Genomic DNA, 26,684 nt, shown 5'->3' with positions numbered 1-26,684 from the left:
CTTATCGAGTTTCTGCTCACATTCACGGGGAGTTCAACGAGAACGGATGGTCGATAGAAATAATCTTCGATTATGTAGTTCCTGGTATGTTTTAAGTGCTGCTACCCCAGAACATGTATTTCAGCCATTATCGTTAAAGAGCCATAGCGACTTCTGGCGTGATGCAGACTGATCCGTGTGTATATAATGTTTGAGCATTGATTCAATTGATGCCCCTGAGCAACCCATCCCCTCGGGATCGGATTCTTTCTTCTCTGACTCAAACAGCATTCCAAATAAACCAATCATGAAGCACGGTTCGCATAGCTGGCATAAGCTCGCCTGGCTTAAGCCGTTGGTATGACGAAATGGCCAGTGGTATAAATTAGAAACAGCTTGATTAATACGTATAAGCTCGAGCTGTCAGCCCCCAACATTCCTGTACCTTGGTCGACAGCATGTGATCTCGTTTCATCAGTAAGTGAGCAAGTCTCCAGGCTTGGGCATGATGAAGACTTCGCAACATACAGTTGCAAGCCATCGCGAAACTCATACGAATAACACCCTTCGAGTACAGTCTCCCAAATAATCTAGCCAACGACTACCGATTCGTCCCAGAGCCTGGCTTGTTGATAGCTTGTCAACCCTACGCCCATGTCCACTGGCAATGGCCCTAGACGGCTCCACTAGTGGGACCCGGAACCGAGTGACGATGCCCAAGAACAGTATCTTGTTCTCCCGTACGTCGGCTGAAGAGACGGGGTCTAGAGTCAGGCCGGGATGCAGGACCCTCTAAACTGCCATCGCTGCCACCGATGGTAACCAATCCAGCGACATCTGCCTTTTTCAAAGCCACAGATGCCCGCTTGAAGCCCATGCGAAGGGTAAAATAGCTGAGTATGGGGGTAATGGTTGACAAACATACACCCATCACGCCAGTAGCAGTTTCCAAGACGAGGAACACTGCCAGGTTGACATCATCTGCAACTGGGTTAGCCTCACAGCGCCACGCCGGCTGTACCAGAAGCACTTACACAGTTGGTCAATGTTCGGGTCCTTGAAGTAATCTTCTGTTCCCGCCCATCGAACCCATGCGGAAGCAGTTGACCTACGTTGATGTTAGTATAGACCTATTCATATGCGTTAAGTATGCAACTAAGTAACAGGAGTTTCTTACAAACCAGCGAGCAGGAAAAGCCCTATAATTGCGGTTTTCTGCCATCTCTTAACATGAAGATGAACAATGACCCGTACTGGTAGCGCAAGAATGAGTATGTTCAAAACGGTATCGATGACAGTGCTGGTTGTGCTAAACCAGCGTGACGGGTTAAGGCATGTGGTTTTGGGACTGTTGCTCCATCCTACCCAGATCGGTCTGCAGCCAAAGATTAACATTATTTCGAAAGAAACGAAATAGGCTGCCACAGCCGCCCCGATTATATAAACACCGAGTCGAATATGCCGCTGGGGGAAGATGCGAAGGTATAGTGCGAGGACTGAGGCTTTCACCAAGCAGAGCGTGGCCACACCGATGATTGCAAGCGCGTAAGCGCACTGGTCGGTATTAGTTAAATGGCGAGTATCAGAGAGACATCAGGCCTGTATTTGATGGAAGGGATATTCTAACTTTGGCCAGCAGCTCGAGGATCTTGGTAGCATTGGGTTTCATGATAACTGTCATTGTGTGCTGTCCCTGGCCGTTGGCGGCCACTGCTCTCTCGTCAGTATCGAAATCCCAGAAAGCTACCGCGGAAGATCAGAACTTGCTCGTTATCATGATTCCGGCATGCCCGTAGCTGAATACCTGTGCAGCTATGGCAATCCAGTCGTCGGTCCCAAGCCTCGTCTTTTGGATTCGACGTGACATGAGACGTAGGACCAGGCACATGGTGGAGACCACATTCAGCCAGACACAAGAATGGATGATCACAGCACGTTTATCATCCTTCATCTGTTCTGGGGTAATAGGGGGACACCTGGTATCGACTCCATGCTGAAGACTTGGTCGCATGCGGGGGAAAGCGAATGCTGGCGATTGGGATGTCAGAGCAATTGAGTACGGGGACATAAAATTGACATATTCGACCATGGAGGCTTGGGGAGAACGAAACACTATATAAGAACACATGACATACTGCTTCCCTCCAATAAGACGTACATATTCTGAAATTACGCAGGCTCGTCCCTTGCTTTGCTCGCTATGGCAAACACGGGCTCAAGAGTGTGCGGCCCGCCCCTCCGGTTCGGGGGTATTCAGAATATAAGAGGCTAAGAGGCACGTTTTCTTCCAAAGCTGGGTTCCGGCATATCGATATATGCAAGTCGGACCCTTGCGTCTTGCGTCCAAGGTCCGCCGAGGAGAGGAGTCCTTATCCGACGTAAGTTCGCTAGATGCCCTCCCTTGCCTCATATCAATTCCGTGTCCATGTCGAGCCGGCAATACTGAAATTGATTTCCGTTGTAGTCATGCCAGAGATAAGTGATACGAGTAGCCAAGTCCTTCAAAGGCGCATCAAATCCGAAATCGAGGCTTCATTGTTTTGTGTCTTTCTAACATCAGTGAATAGGCTGTAGATATCTATAGTCTAAAAGTACTCGAAATGTGGTTAGATGAACTTTGCGATATTTCAGTTTTCTCATAGCGGATATGATTTATTATGTCTTTGAGAATCGTCCACCACCAGACCCATGGCCGTTTCAATATTTCTCTTCTCAACTGGCTCACTTCTCGACGCTGATGTGTTGCCTCGACCGATCTCGAGTGGGGTACTAGGTCTAGACCATCAGATAGATCAAGGATGCAGCAAACCGGTCCAAGGGTTCGGAAAGCGAGTATGTAAGTAATCCTCGCCCAACTTGTCCAACTTGGATGCCATTGGCTAAGTAAGGCATCGATGCATGAACGCCATAACGGCGTTTCACAACGGTGCTGCACTAGGTGCTTGCTTCAGTATGATGTGACAGTAAGCTTTGGTGGTCTGAAAGGCTCTGGAAATTTGATCCCAGTGCCATGAGGAACAACCGTCGCCCCCCTGTAAGATTGGACCAAGTCGTACAATACGCCTGCAACCTATTTCTCGAAGCCAGTAGGATGAGAACTCCTTGTGGATGAGGGAAAAAAAAAAAGGACCACGGAGAGGGTTGGATTTGATGTGGTGGTGGATTAGGCATACTAGACATAGCTCAGAGTCCGTATCCGAAATGCCGGGTTTATGTTATTCATTGCTTGCAAGATCCTCAAATGTTCAAGATGTTTGCCTTGATATGGCCCGGGAACATAATCAGTGAAATCATCCGAGAACAGATGTTGGAAAACCTCAAATTTCACACTCGTAAAGTATTACACATGAGTCTAATCGTTCACCAATGTTGCCGTAGTTGGCAGCATTCGAGACCTGGCAGTGTCTACTCTTGATTCGCTCCCGGGCGAAGCATAATGCGCTTGATATTAGCTAGCGACTCTTGAGATGCGCAGATAGCTCTCGCAAACCTTGAATCAAAGTTGGGAAAAGCTTGCCTTGTCACAATGAAGCTGTCTGCTACATCTATCCCGAATCATGAGTATCGATATATCGATGTTGCATTTACCATGTTAGTCCACCCCTGTCAGATCGGCGGCAGGAAGTGCTTACAAGTCTCAAATCGGCAACAAAAAACACTCGAGGCCGACCGAGTCTTTGTATTACTTAGTAAACCTAAGTCTTCAGTATTGGGTTGACAATCATAGGTAGCCACCTATCTTGTTCAATATTTACAAGCGTGACTATTCAAGCATTGATTCATTCACTACACACCAAAGCAATACAAGAGGCCAGAGGACATACGTCTCTATGCTTGAATTCAATGCTCTTATTAAGCAAGTGCTGTGATAGGTCGGCCCACTCTTCAATCTTCAAAGGCCAGTGACGGGCATGGCGTGCAGTGCAGCGATCTGTCCTAAAACCCGCCTAAGCTTGGTGGTTGGTCAACAGCGTTCGCCCCCCACTACTCCGAAAGCTTGACGCTATGGAAGGTCTTATGGAAGGTCCAGATGGTGGTGGTCTCGTGAGTTGTTCACCTACAGTTGCACCCTTCAATACCTCCTAAACAACCACCGACTTTCCACACCCAATTGCTTGCCTTTTACTGGTATTGCTCACGGCGACCTCGTCTTTACCGGCTATCCCCCGCCGCGTTTCTCTACCGGATCCTTCTACATGTATCGTCTTGATACTCATTGCCGGTAATGCCCTTGCCAGGCATGGCCGGCTGCACGTTGGCTTCCAACCACAATGCATCGGGGCGCATGCCTCGTGCTTGGTGCACTTCTCTATGCATCCTCTTCCTGTCGACATGGCTGCTCTCCGTGGGGGCTATGCACCCCGATCACATTGCGCAACTAAGGCACGAGACGGTCGACATGTTTTATCACGGCTTCGACAACTACATGCATATCGCATTTCCCGAAGATGAGGTATGAACCCGCCACCACTAGGAGGACGGTCTGATTTACTTAAAATCCATGTTAATAGTTACGCCCTGTCTCATGCACACCACTGACCCGCGATGCGCAAAACCCACGAAATGTCGCACTGAACGACGTCCTGGGAAACTACTCCCTGACCCTCATAGACAGCCTTTCGACATTGGCCATCCTTGCTTCTGCGCCCCCCGACGACCGAGACACCGGGCCGAAAGCCTTAGACGACTTCCAAGCAGGCGTTGCTGCATTGGTAGAACAATATGGGGATGGGCGGCACGGTCGGTCAGGTCAGGGCCTTCGCGCAAGGGGCTTCGATGTGGACAGCAAAGTTCAGGTCTTCGAAACGGTTATCCGGGGTGTTGGTGGACTTCTGAGTGCGCACTTGTTCGCTGTTGGAGATTTGCCGATTGCGGGATACGACCCTCGAAGAAGCGGCGACGATTTAGAGCAAAACCCCATCATCTGGCCCAGAGGCTTCAAGTATGATGGCCAGCTACTCCGTCTAGCCCTCGACTTGGCCCAGCGTTTGCTGCCGGCTTTCTACACACAAACGGGTATGCCTTACCCGCGGGTTAATCTACGCCACGGCATCCCGTTCTATTTGAATTCCCCTCTTCACGAAAACGTCAGTTTACACCCAAATGGAGAGGACGGATTCCCGGAAATCACGGAGACCTGCAGCGCTGGTGCAGGAAGCTTGGTTCTCGAGTTTACCGTACTCAGTCGCCTGACGGGTGATCCCCGGTTCGAGCAGGCCGCCAAGAGAGCTTTCTGGGCTGTTTGGTCGAGGAGGAGTAACATTGGCCTCATCGGTGCCGGGGTGGATGCCGAAGCTGGCCATTGGATAGGGGGGTTTTCTGGAATAGGAGCAGGCATCGACAGTTTCTTTGAATACGCCCTCAAGACCCACATTCTACTATCGGGGCACGAGCTACCGAACCGGACCATGCCGATTCCAGCCCCTTACGGAAGCCAGCTGGACCCCAATTCTCTATACACGCCGCTGTCTGATGAGGACAACTCGGCTGATGCATTTCTGGAGGCTTGGCATCATGCTCATGCTGCCATCAAGCGACATTTGTACTCCGATGTGCACCATCCGCATTACATCAACGCTCACATTTCGACGGGCTCGCCCCAAGCGTATTGGATAGACAGCTTAGGCGCTTACTATTCGGGCTTGCTGGCACTTGCAGGGGAATTGGATGAAGCAATCGGTACACATCTGTTGTACACGGCCCTATGGACTCGCTATTCGGCCCTGCCGGAACGCTGGTCCGTCCGAGACGGCCATGTTGAAGGCGGGCTTGGATGGTGGCCGGGCCGGCCTGAATTCATCGAATCCACTTACCACCTCTATCGTGCTACTAAAGACCCGTGGTACCTGTATTCCGGCGAGATGGTCTTGAAAGATGTCAGAAGGCGGTGCTGGACCAAGTGTGGTTGGTCTGGGTTGCAGGATGTGAGGACTGGAGAGAAGAGCGATCGAATGGAAAGTTTCTTTCTAGGGGAGACTGCCAAGTACCTGTATCTGCTCTTCGATTCGGACCATCCGCTGAACAAGTTGGATGCGCCTTATGTATTCACCACAGAAGGGCACCCGCTAATCATTCCACGGAAAGCAGGGAAGCTCAAGGCAAGTAAGAAGGCTGTCGAGAAGGGAGTCATGCCCTACTATGACGAGAAGTATACCAACTCTTGCCCCGTACCGCCAAAGCTTCCTCTGTCTGGATCAGCCACAGCTGCTCGGCCAGATTTCTATCACGCAGCCAGCTTGATCCGCCTACACCACATTCCTAACATACACGCCATACCAGACCAGGAATTGCTTGCGGCTGCACTCGATGAAAAGTCGGCAGCGTCTGCATTGAAACTCAGGTCCAACCACACGGTATTCCCGTGGACATTGCCGCCTGCAATGCTCCCACCCGATGGCACATGCGCGGCAATGCGGCAGCAACATACTTCTATTATCGAGTTTCCCACCAATACCCAGCACTCTGTAGGGAATACTTTCAGCCTTATGTTTGGAGGCCATAATCTCGTTCGCATGGGCAGTGATGGCATTGCGATCAGCAGCTTGAACGGTCTTAAAATCACACTTGTTCTCGAAGAGCCTCCCGACTACATCGACCGTGCATGGCGAGTCTCCAGTATTGGCCATTTAGCCTTGGGTCGCGACGAGAAGGTATTCATTACCAGGGATGTTCTTGCGGAAATGTCGGACCCGTTGTTCCATCGAATTAGGGATTCGGTCAGTATCGATATCCTGCTGCAAACGGAGATCCCTCCACCACCAATCGAGACCCCGGCGAACTTTAGTGCATCTGAAGGCAAGGCACAGGCTGGAGTACAGTCTTCTATCGATATGGCTGGCTCGCCTGGGTCCTCGAATATCTTCAGCTCGTTTCTTCAGCAGATCACTTCAGTTCTGCGCGAACCGGCCTCCACTTTTGCCCCTGAACCAGTTCGAAAGCCGGAGTATGAGTACACAGAGCTTGCAGCTATTCTTCCTGCGGGTCTAGGAGCAGCACCGTTGCCTGACGTGCGCGAAGCTCCAAACCCGGTCACAGGCGTGAATATCGACTCGCTAACCTGGGGTCGTGTCTATTTCGCCGACCAGGCATGCCGGGCTAAGCTTCCGGATGCCGCAGCGAAAGCACATCAAGTCATTGTCATGAGGCGAGGTGGCTGCTCCTTCTCGGAGAAATTGTCGAACATCCCGTCATTCGCCCCTAATCGCAACGCACTACAGCTGGTCATCATTGTCTCGGAAGATAAGGAAGATGAATCAGAAGGCAATTCATGGGGCTTCAACTTTATCCGGCCGTTGCTGGACGAGTTACAAAAGACGCCCGCAGGCATACTGCGTCACAACCCCATTGCTATGGTCATGGTAGGGGGCGGCGACGAGACATATCGAGCGCTCGAGAAGGCGAAAAGTTTGGGACTGCGGAGGCGATACCACGTCGAGAGCCAGGGCTTGACGATTGGGAATCTAGTTGTTTTGTAGCAGAGGTGAGCGAGGAAAACAGTCTTGCGATTGAAGGCATGCGTGGGCGTTCAGGGGTTCTTGCATCCAGCATAGGGGGAAGTCACGTCTTGCATTTTCTTTATCTCGATGGGTCGGTCCTATTAGACTACTTGCACAGCACGTACAGCATTTACACGCCGTGCTCTACGAAGCGCATATGCGCCAGTGACTGGAGCCAGTCGCTGCTGTGATATTGTGAAAAGCATTTTTACTCCGGGGCCGCTAAGGTGGGCTGTCTCACCCGACCCGAAGTCAATCCCCATTCGCCGCTCCTCCCACCATGTGAGAGCGGTCGTGCAATGTGAAAAATTTGAGGGGTCTCGGCTCGGCTCTCACAGCCTGGAAATGCTGATGAGATATGCCTTTCTTTCCAAGGGATGCATGCACCTTGCATGGACTCGGGAACCCCGTATACTACCGAGGTGGATATGAAGTGGTAACATGAAAATACTGGGAACGCAGGCCAGGGCAAATTTTCGAGTCAGGGTCCAAGCTAGTGAGCATCGAATATTCAACAAGAGCAGAATTGAGAGCTCGCCTCAATTTAGTGGTGTCGATGGCGTAGCAAGCATGCCCCTCCCTCTCACCCTCACCAGTCTCAGGCGTTGAATTTGGCCCGCTCTCTCTGGATAAGATATCAGAGCCTGAGCGCTAAGGTTCTCCCACTTTTCCTTCGCCCACCTCCCGCCTAAAGGGAAAAAAGAAGCAAAAGCACGGGCCTCTTTTTGAAAATTTGGCTGGCCTGCCTGGGTTGTGAGTGAGGGGAGAGTGGGTTGGTGGCGGTGTGATAAGCCTGAAGAGCAGGTCGCAACTTATTTTTTTTTCTTTACCACCAGCCCCACCACCACTCGGCAGAAAAATACCAGGCCCTCAAAATCTAGATAATTCCTGTACTCCTCCGAGGCGCATCTTTTCGTCGACTGTCTCCCTTTCCCTCTTGATCAATCCACTCCCCTTCTTCTGTTCTCTCTCATCTTTCCCATCTTTAACGAGAAGAACATCACAGTCGCAATAATGGCTGACGAAGTTTACGACGGTGCCATCGGCATTGATCTGGGTATGTTCACCACCAATTTCACTTTGTGCCCGCCGCCCACATTTATCCCACATTCGACAAAATTCCCTGTGCGCAAACGCACATGGCATTTGTGTGCGAAGTGTCGCAGCGCCGGCTGCTGCGACGACAAGCAGCAGCATTTGCAAATGCAAAACAAGACCCGAGAAGAAAACAAACACAGCGTCGCTAATGATGATTGTTTTTACTAGGCACGACCTACTCTTGTGTTGCCATCTACGAGGGTACCAATGTCGAGATCATCGCCAACGAGCAGGGTAGCTTCACCACCCCCTCTTACGTCTCTTTCAACGAGAAGGAGCGTTTGATCGGTGAGGCGGCCAAGAACCAGGCTGCTATGAACCCCGTCAACACCGTCTTCGATGTCAAGTAAGCCGATATTTTTCCTCCCTCACGGAAATTTCTTTTCTGCATATCCCAGTGCAATGGTTTGCTGACAAGACCCCTCCAACAGGCGTCTGATCGGTCGTCCCTTCGATGACCCCATCGTCAAGAAGGATATCGAGTCGTGGCCCTTCAAGGTCGTCGAGCAGGGCTCCAACCCCATGGTCCAGGTTGAGTACCTCGGCGAGACCAAGACTTTCTCCCCCCAGGAGATCTCTGCCATGGTCCTCACCAAGGTAAGCACAGAGAAAAAGTTCTGCCCAACAGCATCAGCCAGCCACAGACCACTAACAGTGTGCGACTACAGATGAAGGAGATTGCCGAGGTCAAGCTTGGCAAGAAGGTTGAGAAGGCCGTCATCACCGTGCCCGCCTACTTCAACGACAACCAGCGTCAGGCCACCAAGGACGCCGGTGCCATCTCTGGCATGAACGTCCTGCGTATCATCAACGAGCCTACCGCCGCCGCTATCGCTTACGGTCTCGGCTCCGGAAAGTCCGAGAAGGAGCGCAACGTCCTCATCTACGATCTGGGTGGTGGTACTTTCGATGTCTCCCTCCTGAACATCCAGGGTGGTGTCTTCACCGTCAAGGCTACCGCCGGTGACACCCACTTGGGTGGTCAAGATTTCGATACCAACCTCCTCGAGCACTGCAAGAAGGAGTTCTCCCGGAAGACCAAGAAGGGTAAGTTTTTTCAGTCCTTTGTCCCACATGAGATGCCTTCTCTAGTTGTCGTGCCTCTTTACTGACTTTGATACTTTCTAGACATCTCCAAGGATGCCCGTGCCCTGCGTCGTCTCCGAACTGCTTGCGAGCGTGCCAAGCGTACCCTCTCCAGCGGTGCTCAGACCACCATTGAGATCGACTCGCTGTTCGATGGCGATGATCTCTTCCTCCAGATCACCCGTGCTCGTTTCGAGGAGCTGAACGCCAAGGCCTTCAGCGGTACTCTCGAGCCCGTCGCCCAGGTCCTCAAGGACGCTGGCTGCGAGAAGAGCGGAGTCGACGAGATTGTCCTTGTCGGTGGTTCTACCCGTATCCCCAAGATCCAGAAGCTGTTGTCCGACTACTTCAACGGCAAGAAGCTCGAGAAGAGCATCAACCCCGATGAGGCTGTTGCCTACGGTGCCGCCGTCCAGGCCGGTATCCTCTCCGGCAAGGCCACTTCCGCCGATACCTCTGACCTCCTTCTTCTGGACGTCGTTCCCCTGTCCCTTGGTGTCGCCATGGAGGGCAACATCTTCGCTCCCGTTGTCGGCCGTGGCCAGACCGTTCCTACCATCAAGAAGCGAACCTTCACCACTGTTGCCGACAACCAGCAGACCGTTCAGTTCCCCGTCTACCAGGGTGAGCGTGTCAACTGCGAGGACAACACCTCCCTCGGAGAGTTCACTCTGGCTCCCATCCCCCCCATGCGCGCCGGTGAGCCCGTTCTCGAGGTTGTCTTCGAGGTCGATGTCAACGGTATCCTGAAGGTCACCGCCACTGAGAAGACCTCCGGCCGCAGCGCCAACATCACCATTGCCAACTCCGTTGGTAAGCTCTCGTCTGCTGAGATCGAGAACATGATCAACGAGGCCGAGAAGTTCAAGTCCACCGATGATGCTTTCAGCAAGCGCTTCGAGGCCAAGCAGCAGCTCGAGTCTTACATCAGCCGTGTTGAGGAGATCGTCTCCGACCCCACAATGTCGCTGAAGCTCAAGCGCGGCCAGAAGGAGAGAATCGAGGAGTCTCTCAGCGACGCCATGGGCCAGCTGGAGATCGAGGACTCCTCTGCTGAGGACCTGAAGAAGAAGGAGCTTGCCCTGAAGCGCCTCGTGACCAAGGCCATGTCCTCCCGATAAACGGACACACTTTCTATTTTCTGGGGAGTAGGGTCTGGGAGGAGAGGGTCTCTCGACGAGCTATGGCTGGGTTCAAGAGAAGCCCAGTAATGATTTACGCTCATCTTTATACGTGATAGACGATGGATGGCATTTGAGGGCAAGAAAATGGGTTCCATTGCTCCTCGCGGTTTGGGAATGAATTGAGGGAGCCCTAAAAGTCATTTATGCAGGATGGGTTTGCGCTCTTTTGATTTCGCTGCGCCAACCTTCCTATACTCCTCCGTTTAGTTTATTCTGGCGCCTGCAATGTAGACTAGGAAGCAAGAATGAAAGCCAAAGGGGGAGAACCGAACGAATGAATCAAACAAAGTATGAACAAAGAATTCCAACTTATCTATCTACCTATCGTGACTGTGACTGCGACTGTGACTGCGCCTGTGCAAATCCATTCCAGAGACCTCATCGTGGGGTGGAGTGGTGGATTGGCCATTTACTTATGTAGAATGGTGGAGGTTAGTGCATAATGCCCAATGCAGAGCGAACGGGTTGCTGTCCAGCCCATATCGGGCTTTATGCAATTGCCGGGGGGATCCCTGTGTCGCCTTGTTTACGTCACTGTTTGAAGCCATGCAAGCGCAGCGCACGCAGCAAACAAACACTGATCCAGCTCCTTGGGTTCATTTTGTCGGATTTCCCAACCTCTCTCGAGTCATTCAACAGTGACATATTTCCAACGAGCGCTCTTGACCAACCAACTCTATCGCTGGCTTTCTCTTCATTTGTGCAGCAGACAGACGCGGGTCCTAACCGTCTATCCACTCAAGCCCACCATGGCCAGCGCTGGCTATGTGCAGGTCAGCTTGATCTGGGTGGCATACGCCGTAGCCATCGGCGTGGCCCTCATCGCTGCAGCTCTAGTCACGTTTACTTGGCAGACGCACCGCGAACGCTCTGCCATCGTTAGTACCGTTACAATCCTGAGTTTGACAGCGCTCCTGGCGACCGTTTTCCTTCTCCCAGTCGACATTGCCCTCGTATCCGCCACGACCGACTCGACGAACGGCATCAAGAAAGACTGGGCGACACCTTCTCGTGTCCACAATATCCTCTTTACTTTGAAAGTAGTCTACTATTGTCTGTATAGCCTCGACGCCCTGCTGTGCATGGTCGTCATTCCCTTCTCCTACTTCTGGTATGAAGAGTACGATGAGGTAGAAGAACAAGAGGGACACCAGACTCTAGGCAGCAGGCTCTGGGGCGCAGCCAAATACACCATCGCATTCGCCCTCTTGGTCGTCATTCTCTTCTTGGTTGGATTCTTCGTGCCCGCTGCGGGAAGCAAAGGTGGCCAACATCTTGATCTCGACTTCTTCAAGCGCTTGCTTGACGAGAACCATGCCGAGAAGGCACTGACGTTTGGTTTGGGGCTGCTGGTCACCCTGGGCACGATCCTCTACATCCTATACACGGGATCCGGCCTCGCCCTTATGCCCGTATCCTTCATTAAATCTGCACCGTCAATCTCGGCTCCGCAGCTATCCGAGAACACGGCGTCTCAGTTGGACCAGAACCGCGAACGCCAGAGACAGCTAGAGATGCGCAGCGCCGGTCGCGCGGAAGGTATGTCACAGAAGGATCGACGGGAGCTGGAGGCCTTGGTCCGCGAAGAGCGGACTTTGGTTCGGCGAGAACGACTTGCCGCCGAAGCGCAAGGCGAAGGAAAGAGCTGGCTTGTACGAGCATGGAACAAGGTCGAAGCCGTGTTCCGACCTATCAAGCTCCTTGGCGGCCTGCTGCTGATACTAGTCTGCATCTTGGTGTGGGTGTCGATGCTCATCACGGGCATCGACAAGGCCGCCAACTCGGTTTGCAAGAGTCACTGTGGCTACATCCTGGCTCACATCAACGTTTTCCAGCCTATCAACTGGATCTTTGTGCAGACGGCAAGGGCGTTCCCTGTTGACTACGTCCTGATGACTCTGTTGATCCTACTCTTCTTCTGCAGTTCGATTTCCGGACTAGCCACGATTGGCATTCGCTTTCTCTGGCTGCGCATCTTTGAGATTCGCAAGGGTAAGACTGCCCCGCAGGCACTGCTGATTGCGACCGTGATGCTGGCATTGATGGTTCTTGCCATCAACTACGCTATTGCCATGCTTGTCGCGCCACAATATGCATCCTTCGGCACACAGATGTTCTGCGACCTGCCGCCTCACCACCTCGACCAACAGCCGAGCTGCAAGGACCACCCAGAGGCTGTCAAGCCCTGCTCCGAGTGGGTGGATCGCCACTATGCATTCCAGACGTGCACGCCGACCGTCATGAGCACTTTCCTGAACCGCATCACGCTCAACTGGCCTGTGTTCGGCGCGGTCGACTTCTGGGCGCAGTTCGCTTTCCTTGGCATCTTCCTGGTGGTCTTCCTGACGAGCCTATTCAGAACACCCAAGCTCAACGTTAACCAGCTCGATGAGGATGCCGAAGCTGATGAGGAAGAGGGCCTGCTGGCTAGCACGGGTCGCAGGTTCGGCGCCACCTGGCAGGATATTACAGGTCGGCCGAAGGGGACGACCAACGGAGCTAGCGGCAATGGCGAGCAGGCTTAAATGTACTGATGTGTACTATGTATTATAAGGGGTTGTGCCATTCGCTTGTCTTTCTACGACAGGGATTCCTCGATATGGAGGCGGCAGGCAACCCCGTGGTGGTTGGCAATTAGGTATGGATGGCGTTCGCGGAACTTGTATACCCCAAGGGAGGGAGCACACGTGGGTGATTGGCTCAATATGGTAAAGGTTCTATGCTATATCCCAGGATGGTCTTCGGCAAACATACACGGGCGGCCAAGGGAATTTGTCAAGGTGGTGTGTTTCTTTCTTTGGTGTACTTCTCTCTCTATCAGACTTAAAAAATGTGCGGTTCGTAAACGACAGTGTCAATTTCATCCCGGCCGGCCCAAAAGTGCAATGATTCAAGAGGGGGCGATTATTTGGTATGTTATGAATTCGAACCTACCAGACACAGCGGCGGCGTTGTATCTCGGGACAGGGGAACCGAAGGCCAGGCCCGGCCAGGCTCCCTTGGTCCTTGGGGTCGACAATGCGGGGGACGGGACAAAACCTGGGCAGGCAACTTCGCTTACAGCCATCTCTTTGCGTGATACTTTAGTTGCTAAGAAGGACGGCAGGCCTACAGGTAGCCAGAGCGGCCGATGTATGACCGAACGGTGGACGGCGGGCCAGTCCGTACGCAGAGCCGCAACAGTCTCAGCCCATGCCTGACCCAGGAAGCAACAGAAAGCAAGAAAAGCAGCACAGTACGCACATCTGCATCTGAGCAGTTCTGGGCCTGCCGGTCTTGCCGTATTTGGTTGAGAGGCCAAGGGGGATGGATATCAACTCTGATGAGCTGAGGTTGGCATGGCTAATTATTCCATTGTGATCGGCCACCACAACAGTCGGCAGTACTATTTCCAAGCAACTTGCAATAATACATGAGAAACAATATAGTGCTGTTTGCCTGCCAGTAGGTAGTGGCTCTACTCTGTCCCAAGTATCTACCTAGCAGAAGGCTCGAATCGATAGAAATACAGGTTGCCTGCCGTGATGCCGAAGTCGCATTTTGTACCACAGTCGCTTCCGTGCAGAAGCGTGCACACAGACAGGTTGCATACATAGGTGCGTGAATCGTCCACTCCCGCCTCCTCTACGTGCTTCGAGGGGTATGTAAGTACCAGAAGACCTGAAATATATGGTGATGCATTTCATTGTCATTGATTGATATGTCCCAAATATACACAATTGTATTGCCAGCCACCGAGCTACTGGAGCATCCTTGCACCAACAGCTTCGAACTGGCCGAAGCCCGCGTGTACATACTGTTTATAGTCAAGCACCTACATAATAGGCAAGTCTTGGGGGTTGAGACCAACATTGCTCAATGTCTGTTAGCACAGTGAGGATGGCGTCCCGCAAACCGACTGACCCCGCGGGATTAGTATGCTGTGTATAGTCAGGCTCATGCGGTGCAAGGAGACACACGAGTGGATGAGGAGAAGGGGGGGATGGTCTGGGAAGGGGAGAAATAGAAAAGGGACTTATGACTAGAAATGCAGGCTTGATGTATGCAGGTGGATGAGGGTTCTGCATGGCTTGGCTGGCAAAACAAGAACAGACTACCCATGCCGGCATGATGCCGTGTCACACGGGGTTGGAGAATGCGCGGCCATGAGTTCGTCAGCTGGCCTGCAGCAACTTGACTCTTGACATAATGGATCCGACATGGAAGCAATCACGACGCGAGATACGTCAAGGGGGTGCTTGCGGGATTGCGGGATTGGGCGGGCATCGCGGGGTTGTGGTGTGGTTGCTCCTACTGTACCCCAAGCCCCCCCCCCCCCGGTTCTGTCCCCCCAGATCTCGAGCCTAACTGCCCTAACTGCCTAGGCTACCCGCTACAAGTGTGGCATGTAGGCTCGTCCAATTAGTGGGTTACACCACCTCGCCCTTCTGCCCCTGTTTGCGCAAATCTCCTTCGATGTTGTTACACCTGCATTCAACAAGATGTTGATATAGCACCCTCAGAGATATAGTACTGTTCCATCCAGGCGTCCGCTCTGCATTCACCGGCTTTCCTGTTATTTGTGCGCTTACTTGCAGCATATACGACATGTAATTGGTGCCCCCGGTACGGGGAGCTTCATTGGGGGGAACGCCAGAAATAACCCCCCCATACTGAATGTTACACCACGACTTGCCTTGTCTTGGCAGCCTCAGACCTCCTTCGTCCCCGGATTGCCCTTTTCGGCAACCCGCCCGCCACCTGGGATCTCCCACCTCCTCTTTCCTCATCTATGGATCTGCCTTCATCGCTCTGATGCGTCTGTGACCTCAATAGTCTTGATTGTGGACACATTTTTCGAGCAGGCCAGAACCAAAGAGGAGCGAATGGATCTATGTGTGTCAGTTATCACGTTACGTCAAGACCAGACCGGCTTCATACCGAGTACGCCCGTTTTGTGTTTCCGCTGCAGTGCCAGACTGGGTTGAGTTATCGAGGCGAGTCCCACTCGTTTCCCCCAAGCTCGGTAGATACATGTATCCAACCTCCAAGCACCGCCCCTCACTCGCGGCCACCGGAGCTCTAGTCCGGCCCAGATTTTCCCGTCTACCTATACAAATTTACAGCAACAGAGAAAGAGGGCACGCCAACATGGGGGGAAAAGGAGCGAGTCGGCCTTGGGATCCAAGGTAGAGGGGACCTGTCGCTTCTCTTGGTCACAATGGCTTGGCTTGGCGGCTCTAAGAAGGGTCGTCCCCCCATCTGGAGAGCTTGCTTTTCGGGACCAGGGTCAAGGGAGGCAAAGAGAGCCCGCGGGCTTATTATATATGAATGGGCACTGGGTAGATCGGATACTCCTCGGGCCCCCGTCGACCGGACTAGATGTTTATGCCCCATCTTCCCCCCGGAGTCTCACGACACGACCATCGTGGGGCGCTTCTTCACGCCCCTTGTCGGTCACGCTGCTGCGTCTGGCTCTGCATGCACTGTCTGATCTCAACTGCGCTACTGCCCCCAAGGGTATCCGATCTAGTGCAAAGTATAAAAGCCGATGTCTCTTGAATACTTGACTTTCTCCTCGTCCTTCCCTCACTTAATCCCAGGAACTCTTGCTTGATATATACCAACGGCTGAGAAGAAAGAGGAAGGCATTACTGCATCTTATATACATAACTATCTCACAATGTCAGGGGTCTTACCTAGGTTATACCGCCATGTTCTCCCAGCTGGGAGGCTAAGCTGTGCTTCAACAGTGCGGGCGCCGCTATCTCATCTCATGCCTAGGGTCTCTATGACATCCCTTACAAGCAACATGGCCGTGGCGACACAGTTTTCCAAAACGTTCCACAGCACACCAGCGCCTCAAACGGTGGACCCCATCAAGCACAGTCCAAAGGCGCTGCTCCCCGAGTTCAGCCTGAAGGATAAAGTTATAATCGTCTCGGGTGGTGCCCAGGGGCTTGGGTTGGTTCAAACCGAAGCTCTCTTGGAGGCCGGCGCAAAAGGTAAGAGCCAACCTGCTTCCAGAGCTTTGTTATGCTTTCTTCTTGGGTTACACGTGGACCTCGTGACCAAGACTAACCTGACCCTCCCTCCGCCCCTAGTTCATGTCTTCGACCGACAAGCGCCGCCCCCGGCAGGCAGCAAGTACGACGCCGTGGCTAAGCGTGCCGTTGGTGAGCTCGAGACCACGTTGACTTACCACCAGATCGATGTGCGGCTCGGCGCGGGGGACATCAACAGAGTCACACAAGAAATCGCAGACGAGCATGGGCGCATTGATGGCCTCATCGCCGCCGCCGGTATCCAGCAGGAGACCCCGGCGCTCGAGTACACGGCCGAGGACTCGGATCGCATGCTGGGGATCAACATAACGGGAGTACTGATGACGGCCCAGGCCGTGGCCCGCCAGATGGTACGGCTCAAGCAGGAGGGCAGTTTGGTGTTTATCGCGAGCATGAGCGGTACTGTCGCGAACCGGGGACTAATATGCCCGTAAGGAATCACCCACCTATCTCCAGTCTTTTCCCCTGGAAGACCTCTTCCGTCATTGCGAGGTTTGCCGCTTACAATATCAACCATAATAGCGTATACAACGCCTCAAAGGCGGGCGTAATCCAGCTCGGGCGCAACCTCGCTTCCGAGTGGGGCCAGCACGGAATCAGGGTCAACACCATCTCACCCGGCTACATCGTAACAGACATGGTCAAGGCGCTTTTCGAGAAGTTCCCTGAGCGCGAGGTGGAGTGGCCCAAGCAGAACATGCTCAACAAGCTCAGCAAGCCCGAGGACTACCGTGGCGCCGCCGTCTTCCTTCTCAGTGACGCCAGCCGCTTCATGACTGGTGCTGACCTGAGGATAGACGGTGGACACGCCGCCTGGTAAGCGAGCGAAGTGATGGTTGTTTGGGGGGTGGCCCCCTTTTTCGGTTGTCATTGGGAGTTTGGGAGTGTATCCCCAGGTGTCCATGAAGAGAACAATAAGTGACTGAAAGGGAGCTTGGACGGATGTTTGATATGTTCATGAACATAAACTTACTTAGTTGTACACGATTAAAGCATTCCTAGTAACTCCCAATTGGTTGATCAAGGTCTTTCTTGATTATGTTTTATTTGTACTTTTTACTTTTTATTGTGACCGTGTTCACGAGGCGTATGCTAATGCCAAATGGTATGCATTTCTTTATTTCTTTCTTTCTTATAATGACAACGGCGCAATCACGCCAGGCGGCCCAACTCTTGCGACCACGCCGCTCTTGAGCCGCAGGCGCTTCTCGATATCTGGGGCTGCGAACCCACGGTCCCGCATCATAAGGATCTGTCGCAGCACGCCCACGTCCACGTACTCCCTGCCCGCCGACGGGTTTTGCGACTGGACATCGACCGATTCCTGGATCCGCCGCCGCGCATCGAGCGCATTCAGCGTCGTGTTCTGCTGCGACGGCGCTCTGCTGCTGCTGCTGGCGGCGTCGTGGGGCGACGAGGTGCCCGCGATCGGAGAGGCGGTCGAGGAGTTAGACATGGTCGGGTTCGGCGTCGCGATGCCCATCTGGCGGAGGCGCTGGGAGAAGGCGGCGTCGGTGATTGGGTTCGGGTCCATGGCATCTTGTTTAATGGCTGTAGAAAACCGAGAGTTAGCGGATGGTCGATTGCCACTGGTGGAATCAAAGGAGAGGAGAGACTCACCGTCGTTCTTGTTCAGGGAAGCTTTCGGCGAGACGGCGCGGCGATCACTGCTGGCCTGGCCTCCTGCTGCTGTGGGATTCCGCGGGGCTTCTGCGGCGGCCGGGCGGCTGAACGAGGTCGGCGGCGGCGCGGTCCCCGGTGCGCGGGAGGGGAACTTTCGCGTCGCGGCTTGGACGGGTTTGGAGGCTTTCGAGCCCATTGTGTAGAAGTTAATTGAATTGCTCTCTAATTGGGGCACCAAGTCGGGTGGTCTTTACGAGGTAACCAAACGGGCAAAAAGTATAGGGAACTGCATCTATAAATGATGTTCCATGACGTTTTCCGCTGCTAGATGGAAAAGTTGGAGCTTGGGCCATTCAGCTGCGCTATACTCGACCCGTCAGGACGGAATTAGGCCGCTGTAGCTACCTTAGGCGGTTACAACATGTGGTGAGACGATACTTCTTGACTTGTTGCGAAATAAGAAATTCCTGGTAGATAAGAAATATGTAAATTTCACGCGGGAAACAGTCCTTAGTAGTATTTGAATGTAAATTTGATTTCATGTTGTCGCTATCATCGCTATCATTTGTGCTTTTTAATTATCCCATCCTGTTATACCATCGAGTAGGGAACTCCTTCTACGACCTCCAGGTGATGACCTTGGCCTTTGTCCACTCGTCGAGACCGAGAGTGGTGTTGAAACGTCCGTAGCCCGAGTTCTTGCCGCCACCGTGCGGCAGGTTGGCCTCGTCGTGGACGGACATGTTGTTGATGTGGACGCCACCGGTCTCGATGCCCTTGGCCATGCGGAGGGCGGTCCGCAGGTCCTCGGTGAAGATGGAGGCGGCCAGGCCGTACTCGGTGTCGTTGGCGATGCGCAGGGCCTCCTCTTCCGACTCGATCTCGATCAGACTCACCGAGGGGCCGAACGACTCGGTCTGGTAGATGTCCATCTCGGGCGTGACCTTGCTGATGACGACGGGGCGGAGGCGGGTCGCCGAGGTCTCGGTGGCGTTGAAGTCGCCGACGAGCACGTTGGCGCCCTTGCTGACGGCGTTGTCCAGCAGCTTCTTGACCTTTGTGACGGCGTTGCTGTTGATGAGCACCGGCGCGTCCTCCTTGGCCGGGAACATGACCTCGATCATGTTGGCCAGCTTCTTCTGGAACTCGGCGCTGACCTTCTTGTGCACCAGGATGCGCTCCGTGCTCATGCAGATCTGGCCCGAGAAGAGGAAGGCGCCGAGGGCGCACTGCTCGGCGGCCAGGTCCAGGTTGGCGTCCTCCCAGACGATGGCGGGGGCCTTGCCGCCAAGCTCGAGCACGACGGGCTTGAGGTTCTCGCCGCAGAGACGGCCGATGATGCGGCCGACCGCCGTGCTGCCGGTGAAGTTGACCTTGCGGACGACCGGGTCCTGGATCAGGGAGCTGGTGACCTCGGCGGCGTGGGCGGGGTCGGTGGACAGGAAGTTGAGGACACCGTCAGGGACGCCAGCCTCCTGGAAGCAGCTGGTGATGGCCCAGAAGACGGCCGGGGAAAGCTCTGAGCCCTTGAAGACGACAGTGTTGCCGGCAGCCATGGGCTGGAGGACGGAGCGCACTCCGAGAATGTAAGGGGCGTTCCAGGGCGCGATGGCAAAGACGACACCGAAGGGCTCCTTGAGGACCATGCCGCCCAGGGTGGGGTCGGCGAGGGAGGGGACGGCACCGCTGAGGGAGCTGATGCGGCCGGCGATATCCTTGATCTGGTCGATGGCACCGTCGATGTTCAAGTCGGCCCAGGCCTGCGCGGCGCCGGTGGCGTCGATGAGGTAGCCGGCCAGCTCGTCACGCCGCCTCTCCATGATCTCGGCCGTCTTGAGCATGTAGTCCCGGCGCTTGGAGACGGTGATGTCGCGCCACGCGGGCAGGGCCCGGCTGGCCGCCTCGACGGCCGCCTTGGCGTCCTCCTTGGTGGCGACACCGCACTTGTGGAGCAGCTTGCCCGTGGCGGGCGAGACGACATCGAAGGTGGCCGAGGGCCGGACCTCCTTGCCGTCGATGATGAAGGGTACCACGTAGTCGGCCATGGCTGCTATGTTATGTGTGTGGAAGACGTTACTCGGTGTTGGGGCTTGGTATTTTCTCGTCTGAAAACGAGATGGGCTTTGGGATGAGGATAGGGTATATGGAAGATGACTAAAGTATGCTTGGTATGGGTTTATAATAGCAAAAAAAGAAAGTTTGACGAGCGGTGCTTATTCATACTTATATGCAAGCCTCTGCATACCACCTACCGCACACACACGCGAAGACAGTCCTTTCCAAGGTTCCTCTCCATCGAGACAGAGCCGGAGGGGTGGTGGTTGGCTAGTCGTACAATTCATCTGCACTATCTCGAGCTCTATACCCCACTTGGGGTTCGTGAAACCCCCGACCCTTCAGCTCTGCTCCATTTCTTTCCCCTCCCGCCCGCCAACCGCTCAATTGCACCCTGTCCAGATCTACGCAATATCGCTTTCGTGCCACCTATATCATATGGCAAATGGGTCGTCGCTGTACCATGAACGCTGTGGCAGTGCCACCAATCTGATTCCAAATCTCGCCGGGAGCCGCCTTCCGCACCCCCTCAGAGTCCATCTTGTGAGACACGGCGATAGGGCTTGCATCAACCAAACATAAACATATCCATACGAATCGACCCGTCTCAGGGTTCGGTCAAGCTGGGGGTGGAGTGCCGGGGGGTTTCACTAAAGATTAAAGAGGGCTCAGGGACGTTATTGCAGTCTGTAGTTCGGTTATCGAGGACCCAACGCCATGGCCCCAAGATCCCAGCAGGGCAGGATCGCTGGGTGGAATGGGTAGGGCTCCACGTTCGGCGACTCTAATCGGCATTTTGGCCCAAAGGCAGATTGGCAAAGGCCGGAACGGGAAGGCAAGGCGAGGAAAGATGCCAAAAAGCCACGGTGACGGTCTTGTCATGTGTCACACCTGCAGCTCGTTGTCAGTCATCGATCAGTCAGGAAGAAAGAGACAATCCGGCAAGCATGAGTCGGGGCTAGAGTGCGACTTACCTGCAACAGACTACGTACATACATAGGTAGCTAGCAGAACGCCACCCCGTTTTGCCCGCCCCGCTGCCTAGAAGTTGCCCGTTGTTGGGATGGTTCTTCTCTCGTCGCGCGCGCCTTCCCTTTTCGAAGCGCTTCGTTGTCCAAAAGCTGGGCAGTTGCAGGCACAGATAGTCCCGTTTGCGTCGGCCCGATGAACACGGGATTGGCCTTTCCAGCGACAGGTCAGCAGTTAGGTTACCTAGCTTTTTTGGGCCTGCCTGAGAAACTGACAACGATGCCCTACCCCGCCGATAGTTTAATGCGAGCGTCGTTTAAAATGCACTACTGCACCAAGGGTAAGGCAAGGCAAGGAAGGAGGGAGAAAGAAAAAAAAAAAAGGAGGGAGGGGTTCCTCGGTCTCGACCACTGAACGCATAGTAGTAACGCCTCCTTGAAATACTTGGCGTCAATGAGGAGAAGGCAAGAAACTGCCCACTTCCCTTCGTTGACCTGATCGGTGCGACAGATGAGCCCATTCAATGGCCATCATGGTTTGGAATATGTAATGCAACTTATTTTACTGCTTGGTTCGATGTTGCATGTGATCGCAGGTATCAATGCTTATCCATCATCATCAAGTCCCAAAGAGGCACTGTGCATCTCAACAGGTCCTGGAAACCCAGGAAACCCCATCTTGAGGTGGGTTTTGGCTAACAGCCCTATACGTAACAGGTAACAATCGTTCTACGGAGCAGGCTAGTCGGGGACCGATCCCCCCTTCGCCGGGTGTAATATCCGGAAGCGCTGTTGGCTCTATCAGCCTGATCCATCACCTTCGGACAGGCTACTCTCTGTAGGACAAGCGCATTTCTTGACCGCTCGCCTACTGCTAAGGCAGCCGACGGAGAATAGATCTAGAAGGGCAACGTTTTCGTGCTGAGAAGGGATCTAGAATGCCAAATTACGAACGGAGGCTCCGCGAGTGGGCGTTTTACACGGAAGATTGGCTCGGGTACGCAAAGAAAGCGGATCCGGTAGGCTGCTTACTAGGCAGCTCAACAACAACACCTCGACCGGTGCGCCCGCTTCCGCAGGAGGAAGAAGAGACAGGAGAACGAGATTTCTGGGGAGGCGTTTTTGAAGCTGATGCGGTCATTGATAGTCTGGCCATGTCGTCTCGCGCAAAATAGAATATGCGTTCCGAAGAGCCGCACAACGAGATGGAGCTGCTCGGGTAATGCTGATCTGCCCGTCAGCATTGCATGGCATACGGTATCGCTACTGCTTACGCTATCCACATATTGCCACATAGCCAGTGACCGCACGTCGTCTCGTGGCATAATACCTAATTAGGAAACTGGACAACACCATGAACCACATTCGTGTCTCTATAGGGTAGATGGCATCGAGGATCTTGATCATAGCCAGGCGAAATGGCGTTCGATCATCAGATATTGGCGCTGCGCTGAGTACAAACAGCCTGCTGCGGCTTCTACATTATGGCCGAAGGAAAAGAAAGAGCATACTTCATACCATAGTTATATCAAGCATTTGAAGCATTCCCTGCCAGCAAACACTTCCAGATCCGTACGAACCAAGCGGTTGATAAAAACGAGAGCTATCAGTATACTTTCCACATCCAGATTACACACGATGGGGTTTCTCCAGCCGGCCATTTGGTGTATTTTTCTCGTTTATGCGGTGAACTCGCACTGGAATCTTGCTTCCATCAACCTATACTCGACCTTTCTGGATACGTATACATGTGATGCAAGTCTACAGCTTACAGGTCCGATGGCATGTAAAGCCGCGCCCGGGCTCCCCGGCTGGCCGACTGGCGAAGAGTGGGCTAGGTATAACCTATCAGTCGGAGGAAGGCTGATGCAGCCATCTCCTCCGGCAGCTGTGGTATGTATATCTCTTTGCGCAAAGCAGGACAATAGAGTCTGGACCACTACGTCCCTGTCGAAGAGCCCCAGCGGAGGACCGAGATTAGCTAAAGAGCTGATACATTCTCGTATAGTGTCATCCGGGACAAGCAACCTTTGACCCTAACCAATGCACAAAGGTCGCCGCAGGGTGGTCGACCTCCGAGTTCCACCAGGGCGACCCGGTCTCCAGCATGGCAAGTCAGTACGTGAACGATACCTGCCTTCCCGATGTCCGATATCCGTGTAGCTCTGCAGGGTATCCGGCTCTTGTTGTAAGTATCATCCACGTAACCCACACCCACCTGATGCAGAGAGAGAAGAAGCCGTGTATGTGTTAGAGTGATTCGTCCTGATACCAACGAATCTAGATGAATGCCACGACAGCAGAGCACGTCAAGACCGGCCTGATCTTCGGTGAGTCAGCAATGCCTGCGGGAAGCGAAGCGCAGACGAGCTAAGGCACCATGAATACGCAGCAAGAGAGCACGACATCAGAGTGGTGATCAAGAGCAGCGGGCACGACTTCCAGGGTCGGTCCACGGCGCCCGGCGCACTCTCCATCTGGGTCCACCACATGCAGGCCATCAGCCCTCGCGCTGCCCCTTTCCGTCCACAAACTTGCTCGTTCGCCATCGACGAGGACACGGTTACCGTGGGCGGCGGGGCGCAGATGGGGGCCGTGTACGAGGAGCTGGCCAAGATCAACCGGACCGTGGTCGGAGGGGCCAGCAAGACGGTGGCCGTGGGAGGCTATCTCACCGGCGGCGGCCACTCCATCCTCGCACCGCGGTACGGCCTGGGCGCCGACCAGGTGCTGGAAATGGAGGTCGTCACCCCGATGGGAGACATCGTGACGGCCAACGAGTGCCAGAACCAGGACTTGTTCTGGGCCATGCGCGGTGTAAGTCGGGGAAACCCTGCTACCCTTTTCCCAAAGGCTGCTAGTCTGTTAACGATGATGGTGATGATACCAGGGCGGTGGCTCGACGTTTGGGGTCATGACCTCTGTGACGATGCGAACATATCCAAGCCCTTCCATGCTGCGCGTGTATCTGTGGATCGCCAGTCCCGAGGCGGGTAAGGAGTGGTTCTGGGACATGCTCGGCTACGTGCTTTCTCAGTTCCCCCATCTTGACCGCCAAGGCGTGGCGGGGTACAGCACCGTCCACCCGAGCATGTCGGTCGACTTCAACGGGTCCAAGGTGATTGCCGATGTCTGGGACGGCAATTTCGTTCTCCCCGACACGGACGACCCGGCCAAGATGCTGGCGATCTGGGAGCCGATTCTCGACCACGTGCGCAAGGTGTGGCCGGAAGCCGTCATCATACCCACGCCGGCTGTCACCGCCTTCCGGACGTATCTGGACTATTTTCACGATGCTCACGACGAGGGAGTGTTCTCCGGCCTCGACCAGTATGTTGGCTCGCGCCTGCTGGATGCATCATCGTTGTCGGCAGCGGGCCCAGCCGAGTTGGGACAGGCCTTCAAGGCGCTGTCGAGCCCCAGCGGCTATGGCACGGCCTTCTTGGTGACGGGCAGTGGGACGCGAAATGCAAAGCCTCGGGGAGGCGGTAATGCCCTTTGTCCGGCATTCAGGAAGGCTATCGTCTATGCCAGTTAGTATACTTGTCTTTTATGTTTCTTGTCCGGATATCCACCCATGGGCGTTGAGAACAGAAGAAAGCAACAGGCTACCACGCTGACTAATCGTACAGCAAATGGTATCGCATTCCCGCCATTGAATATAACGGCTCGCGAGGAGGCCTTGGCGAAGGTGAATGACGCCATGGAGCCCCTGAAGGAGCTATCTCCTGACATGGGAGCTTATGTTAACGAGGTGGGTGCACGTTTATTTTCCGGCCAGGTAGAGAAAGAGAGGGCTTGCAGTCGTTATCTCCTTGGTACTAAGTAAGTTCCTATTTAGGACAACCCAGGGAACCCCGACTGGCAAAATGAGTTCTGGGGCGAGAACTATGGCCGTCTGGCGCAGATCAAGCGCGCCATCGACCCTGAGGATGTGCTCTGGTGTCACCCCTGTGTTGGCAATGAGGGCTGGCAGGAGATTGGATCTCGATTGTGTCGTGTTGATCACGCTTCGGAATATCTCAACACAGTTTCGGCTCGAGGAGGTACTCGGCTGAGTTGTAGGCGAAATATGAAGCAGGTTGTATAGTGGGTTTGACACACTCTACACTCTTTCTCCAGCTACGAAAGAGCCACAGCCCCCGGAAAGATGTCACCGTAGATCTGTATGGTGTTTCAGTCTACAGAAAACCCTCGTACAGGAGACTTAGATCACAGTCTCTTTAGAATGCGTACTTGAACATTGGTAGCCGGTTACGCATGTTACAGGCGTGTAGTAGATAACGTAACCAACGGCTTCTAACCTTAACCCACACTTGCCGGCGGTCTCCGACAACGGGATGTGGGGTACATTATCGTTGGAGGCAATTGTTGGAGACCATATTGGAGGCGGCTGTTGGAGGCTGTATATCAACCCCGACACCCAGGCAGGAGCCAGATGGATATAGCTTCGAACAGATTCAAAATAAAAAAGAATGGCAGGTCTATCGGGTAAAGTGGTGTTATTGACGGGCGCAGGAAGTGGCATTGGGTAAGTAATCATAGAAGTCTTATCCCAAAAGCGCTTCGGTGGAGCGCTTACCTCTGGAAGTCCTTACTTATACTCATCTGTATGTGCACGGGGCCAGTCGAGCCACGGCTATCAAGCTCCATGGCCTAGGTGCAACACTCGCGATAACGGACGTGAGCCAGGAAGGCATCTCCCAGACACTCGAGCTGTGCGGCGGCAAGCACTACTCTCAGACCCTTGACGTCTCGAAACCGCAAGATGTCGAGAATCGCGTGGCCGAGATCGTGGCTTCCCTTGGCCGCATCGATCATGTTTTCAACTGCGCCGGCATCAACCCGACGGCCTTCCCCCTGACGGAGGTTTCGGAGGAGTACTACGACAAGCTGATGGCGGTCAACTTGAAAGGCGTCTTCAGCGTGACAAAGGTTACCATGCCGCACGTGACAGCGTCGAGGGGAAGCTACGTCAACGTCTCCTCGATCCTGGGCGTGCGGGCAGGTGCTGAATATGCCACTTACTGTGCGACGAAATGGGGTAGGTGAAAGAACTGGTTTGCAGCATGAACCGCAAAGTGAAAACAAGGCCCGAATATCGGATGGGATCTGATCCACGCAGCACTCATTGGCAGTTTCTGCAAATAT

General features: G+C 53.9%; 10 protein-coding genes across 10 annotated transcripts; 7 read left to right on the top strand and 3 right to left on the bottom strand.

Moving 5' to 3' along the window:
- Positions 1–652: 652 nt before the first annotated feature.
- PG985_012338 (uncharacterized protein) lies at positions 653–1,660 on the bottom strand (the record flags this gene model as incomplete). The annotated part of the gene is made up of 4 exons (XM_066832105.1): positions 653–960; positions 1,014–1,087; positions 1,157–1,533; positions 1,607–1,660. 4 exons carry the CDS (start codon positions 1,658–1,660, stop codon positions 653–655), a joined length of 813 nt encoding a protein of 270 aa, XP_066680155.1.
- Positions 1,661–4,219: 2,559 nt separating this feature from the next.
- Positions 4,220–7,454, top strand: PG985_012337 (glycoside hydrolase family 47 protein; the record flags this gene model as incomplete). Its single annotated transcript, XM_066832104.1, has 2 exons — positions 4,220–4,432; positions 4,491–7,454. 2 exons carry the CDS (start codon positions 4,220–4,222, stop codon positions 7,452–7,454), a joined length of 3,177 nt encoding a protein of 1,058 aa, XP_066680154.1.
- Positions 7,455–8,489: 1,035 nt separating this feature from the next.
- Positions 8,490–10,780, top strand: PG985_012336 (hsp70-like protein; the record flags this gene model as incomplete). The annotated part of the gene is made up of 5 exons (XM_066832103.1): positions 8,490–8,532; positions 8,742–8,919; positions 9,005–9,170; positions 9,242–9,620; positions 9,702–10,780. The coding sequence occupies 5 exons, from the start codon at positions 8,490–8,492 to the stop codon at positions 10,778–10,780; spliced, it is 1,845 nt and encodes a 614-aa protein (XP_066680153.1).
- An 812-nt stretch (positions 10,781–11,592) lies between these two features.
- PG985_012335 (uncharacterized protein) lies at positions 11,593–13,368 on the top strand (the record flags this gene model as incomplete). The annotated part of the gene is made up of 1 exon (XM_066832102.1): positions 11,593–13,368. The coding sequence occupies one exon, from the start codon at positions 11,593–11,595 to the stop codon at positions 13,366–13,368; it is 1,776 nt and encodes a 591-aa protein (XP_066680152.1).
- A 3,137-nt stretch (positions 13,369–16,505) lies between these two features.
- PG985_012334 (D-arabinitol 2-dehydrogenase) lies at positions 16,506–17,707 on the top strand (the record flags this gene model as incomplete). The annotated part of the gene is made up of 2 exons (XM_066832101.1): positions 16,506–17,317; positions 17,410–17,707. 2 exons carry the CDS (start codon positions 16,506–16,508, stop codon positions 17,705–17,707), a joined length of 1,110 nt encoding a protein of 369 aa, XP_066680151.1.
- Positions 17,708–18,019: 312 nt separating this feature from the next.
- On the bottom strand, positions 18,020–18,706 carry PG985_012333 (uncharacterized protein; the record flags this gene model as incomplete). Its single annotated transcript, XM_066832100.1, has 2 exons — positions 18,020–18,438; positions 18,508–18,706. 2 exons carry the CDS (start codon positions 18,704–18,706, stop codon positions 18,020–18,022), a joined length of 618 nt encoding a protein of 205 aa, XP_066680150.1.
- Positions 18,707–19,127: 421 nt separating this feature from the next.
- PG985_012332 (aldehyde dehydrogenase domain-containing protein) lies at positions 19,128–20,555 on the bottom strand (the record flags this gene model as incomplete). The annotated part of the gene is made up of 1 exon (XM_066832099.1): positions 19,128–20,555. The coding sequence occupies one exon, from the start codon at positions 20,553–20,555 to the stop codon at positions 19,128–19,130; it is 1,428 nt and encodes a 475-aa protein (XP_066680149.1).
- A 3,122-nt stretch (positions 20,556–23,677) lies between these two features.
- PG985_012331 (uncharacterized protein) lies at positions 23,678–25,071 on the top strand (the record flags this gene model as incomplete). The annotated part of the gene is made up of 3 exons (XM_066832098.1): positions 23,678–23,721; positions 23,873–24,350; positions 24,424–25,071. 3 exons carry the CDS (start codon positions 23,678–23,680, stop codon positions 25,069–25,071), a joined length of 1,170 nt encoding a protein of 389 aa, XP_066680148.1.
- A 165-nt stretch (positions 25,072–25,236) lies between these two features.
- On the top strand, positions 25,237–25,623 carry PG985_012330 (FAD-binding domain-containing protein; the record flags this gene model as incomplete). The annotated part of the gene is made up of 2 exons (XM_066832097.1): positions 25,237–25,287; positions 25,375–25,623. 2 exons carry the CDS (start codon positions 25,237–25,239, stop codon positions 25,621–25,623), a joined length of 300 nt encoding a protein of 99 aa, XP_066680147.1.
- Positions 25,624–26,008: 385 nt separating this feature from the next.
- On the top strand, positions 26,009–26,585 carry PG985_012329 (uncharacterized protein; the record flags this gene model as incomplete). Its single annotated transcript, XM_066832096.1, has 2 exons — positions 26,009–26,064; positions 26,096–26,585. 2 exons carry the CDS (start codon positions 26,009–26,011, stop codon positions 26,583–26,585), a joined length of 546 nt encoding a protein of 181 aa, XP_066680146.1.
- Between the last annotated feature and the right edge of the window lie 99 nt (positions 26,586–26,684).

This window comes from Apiospora marii, assembly GCF_038362585.1.
Source record: "Apiospora marii strain CBS 49790 chromosome Unknown utg000009l_segment0_segment0, whole genome shotgun sequence".
In the NCBI taxonomy this organism is placed as follows: Eukaryota; Fungi; Ascomycota; class Sordariomycetes; order Amphisphaeriales; family Apiosporaceae; genus Apiospora; species Apiospora marii.
This window is presented reverse-complemented; position numbering and strand designations above follow the sequence as displayed.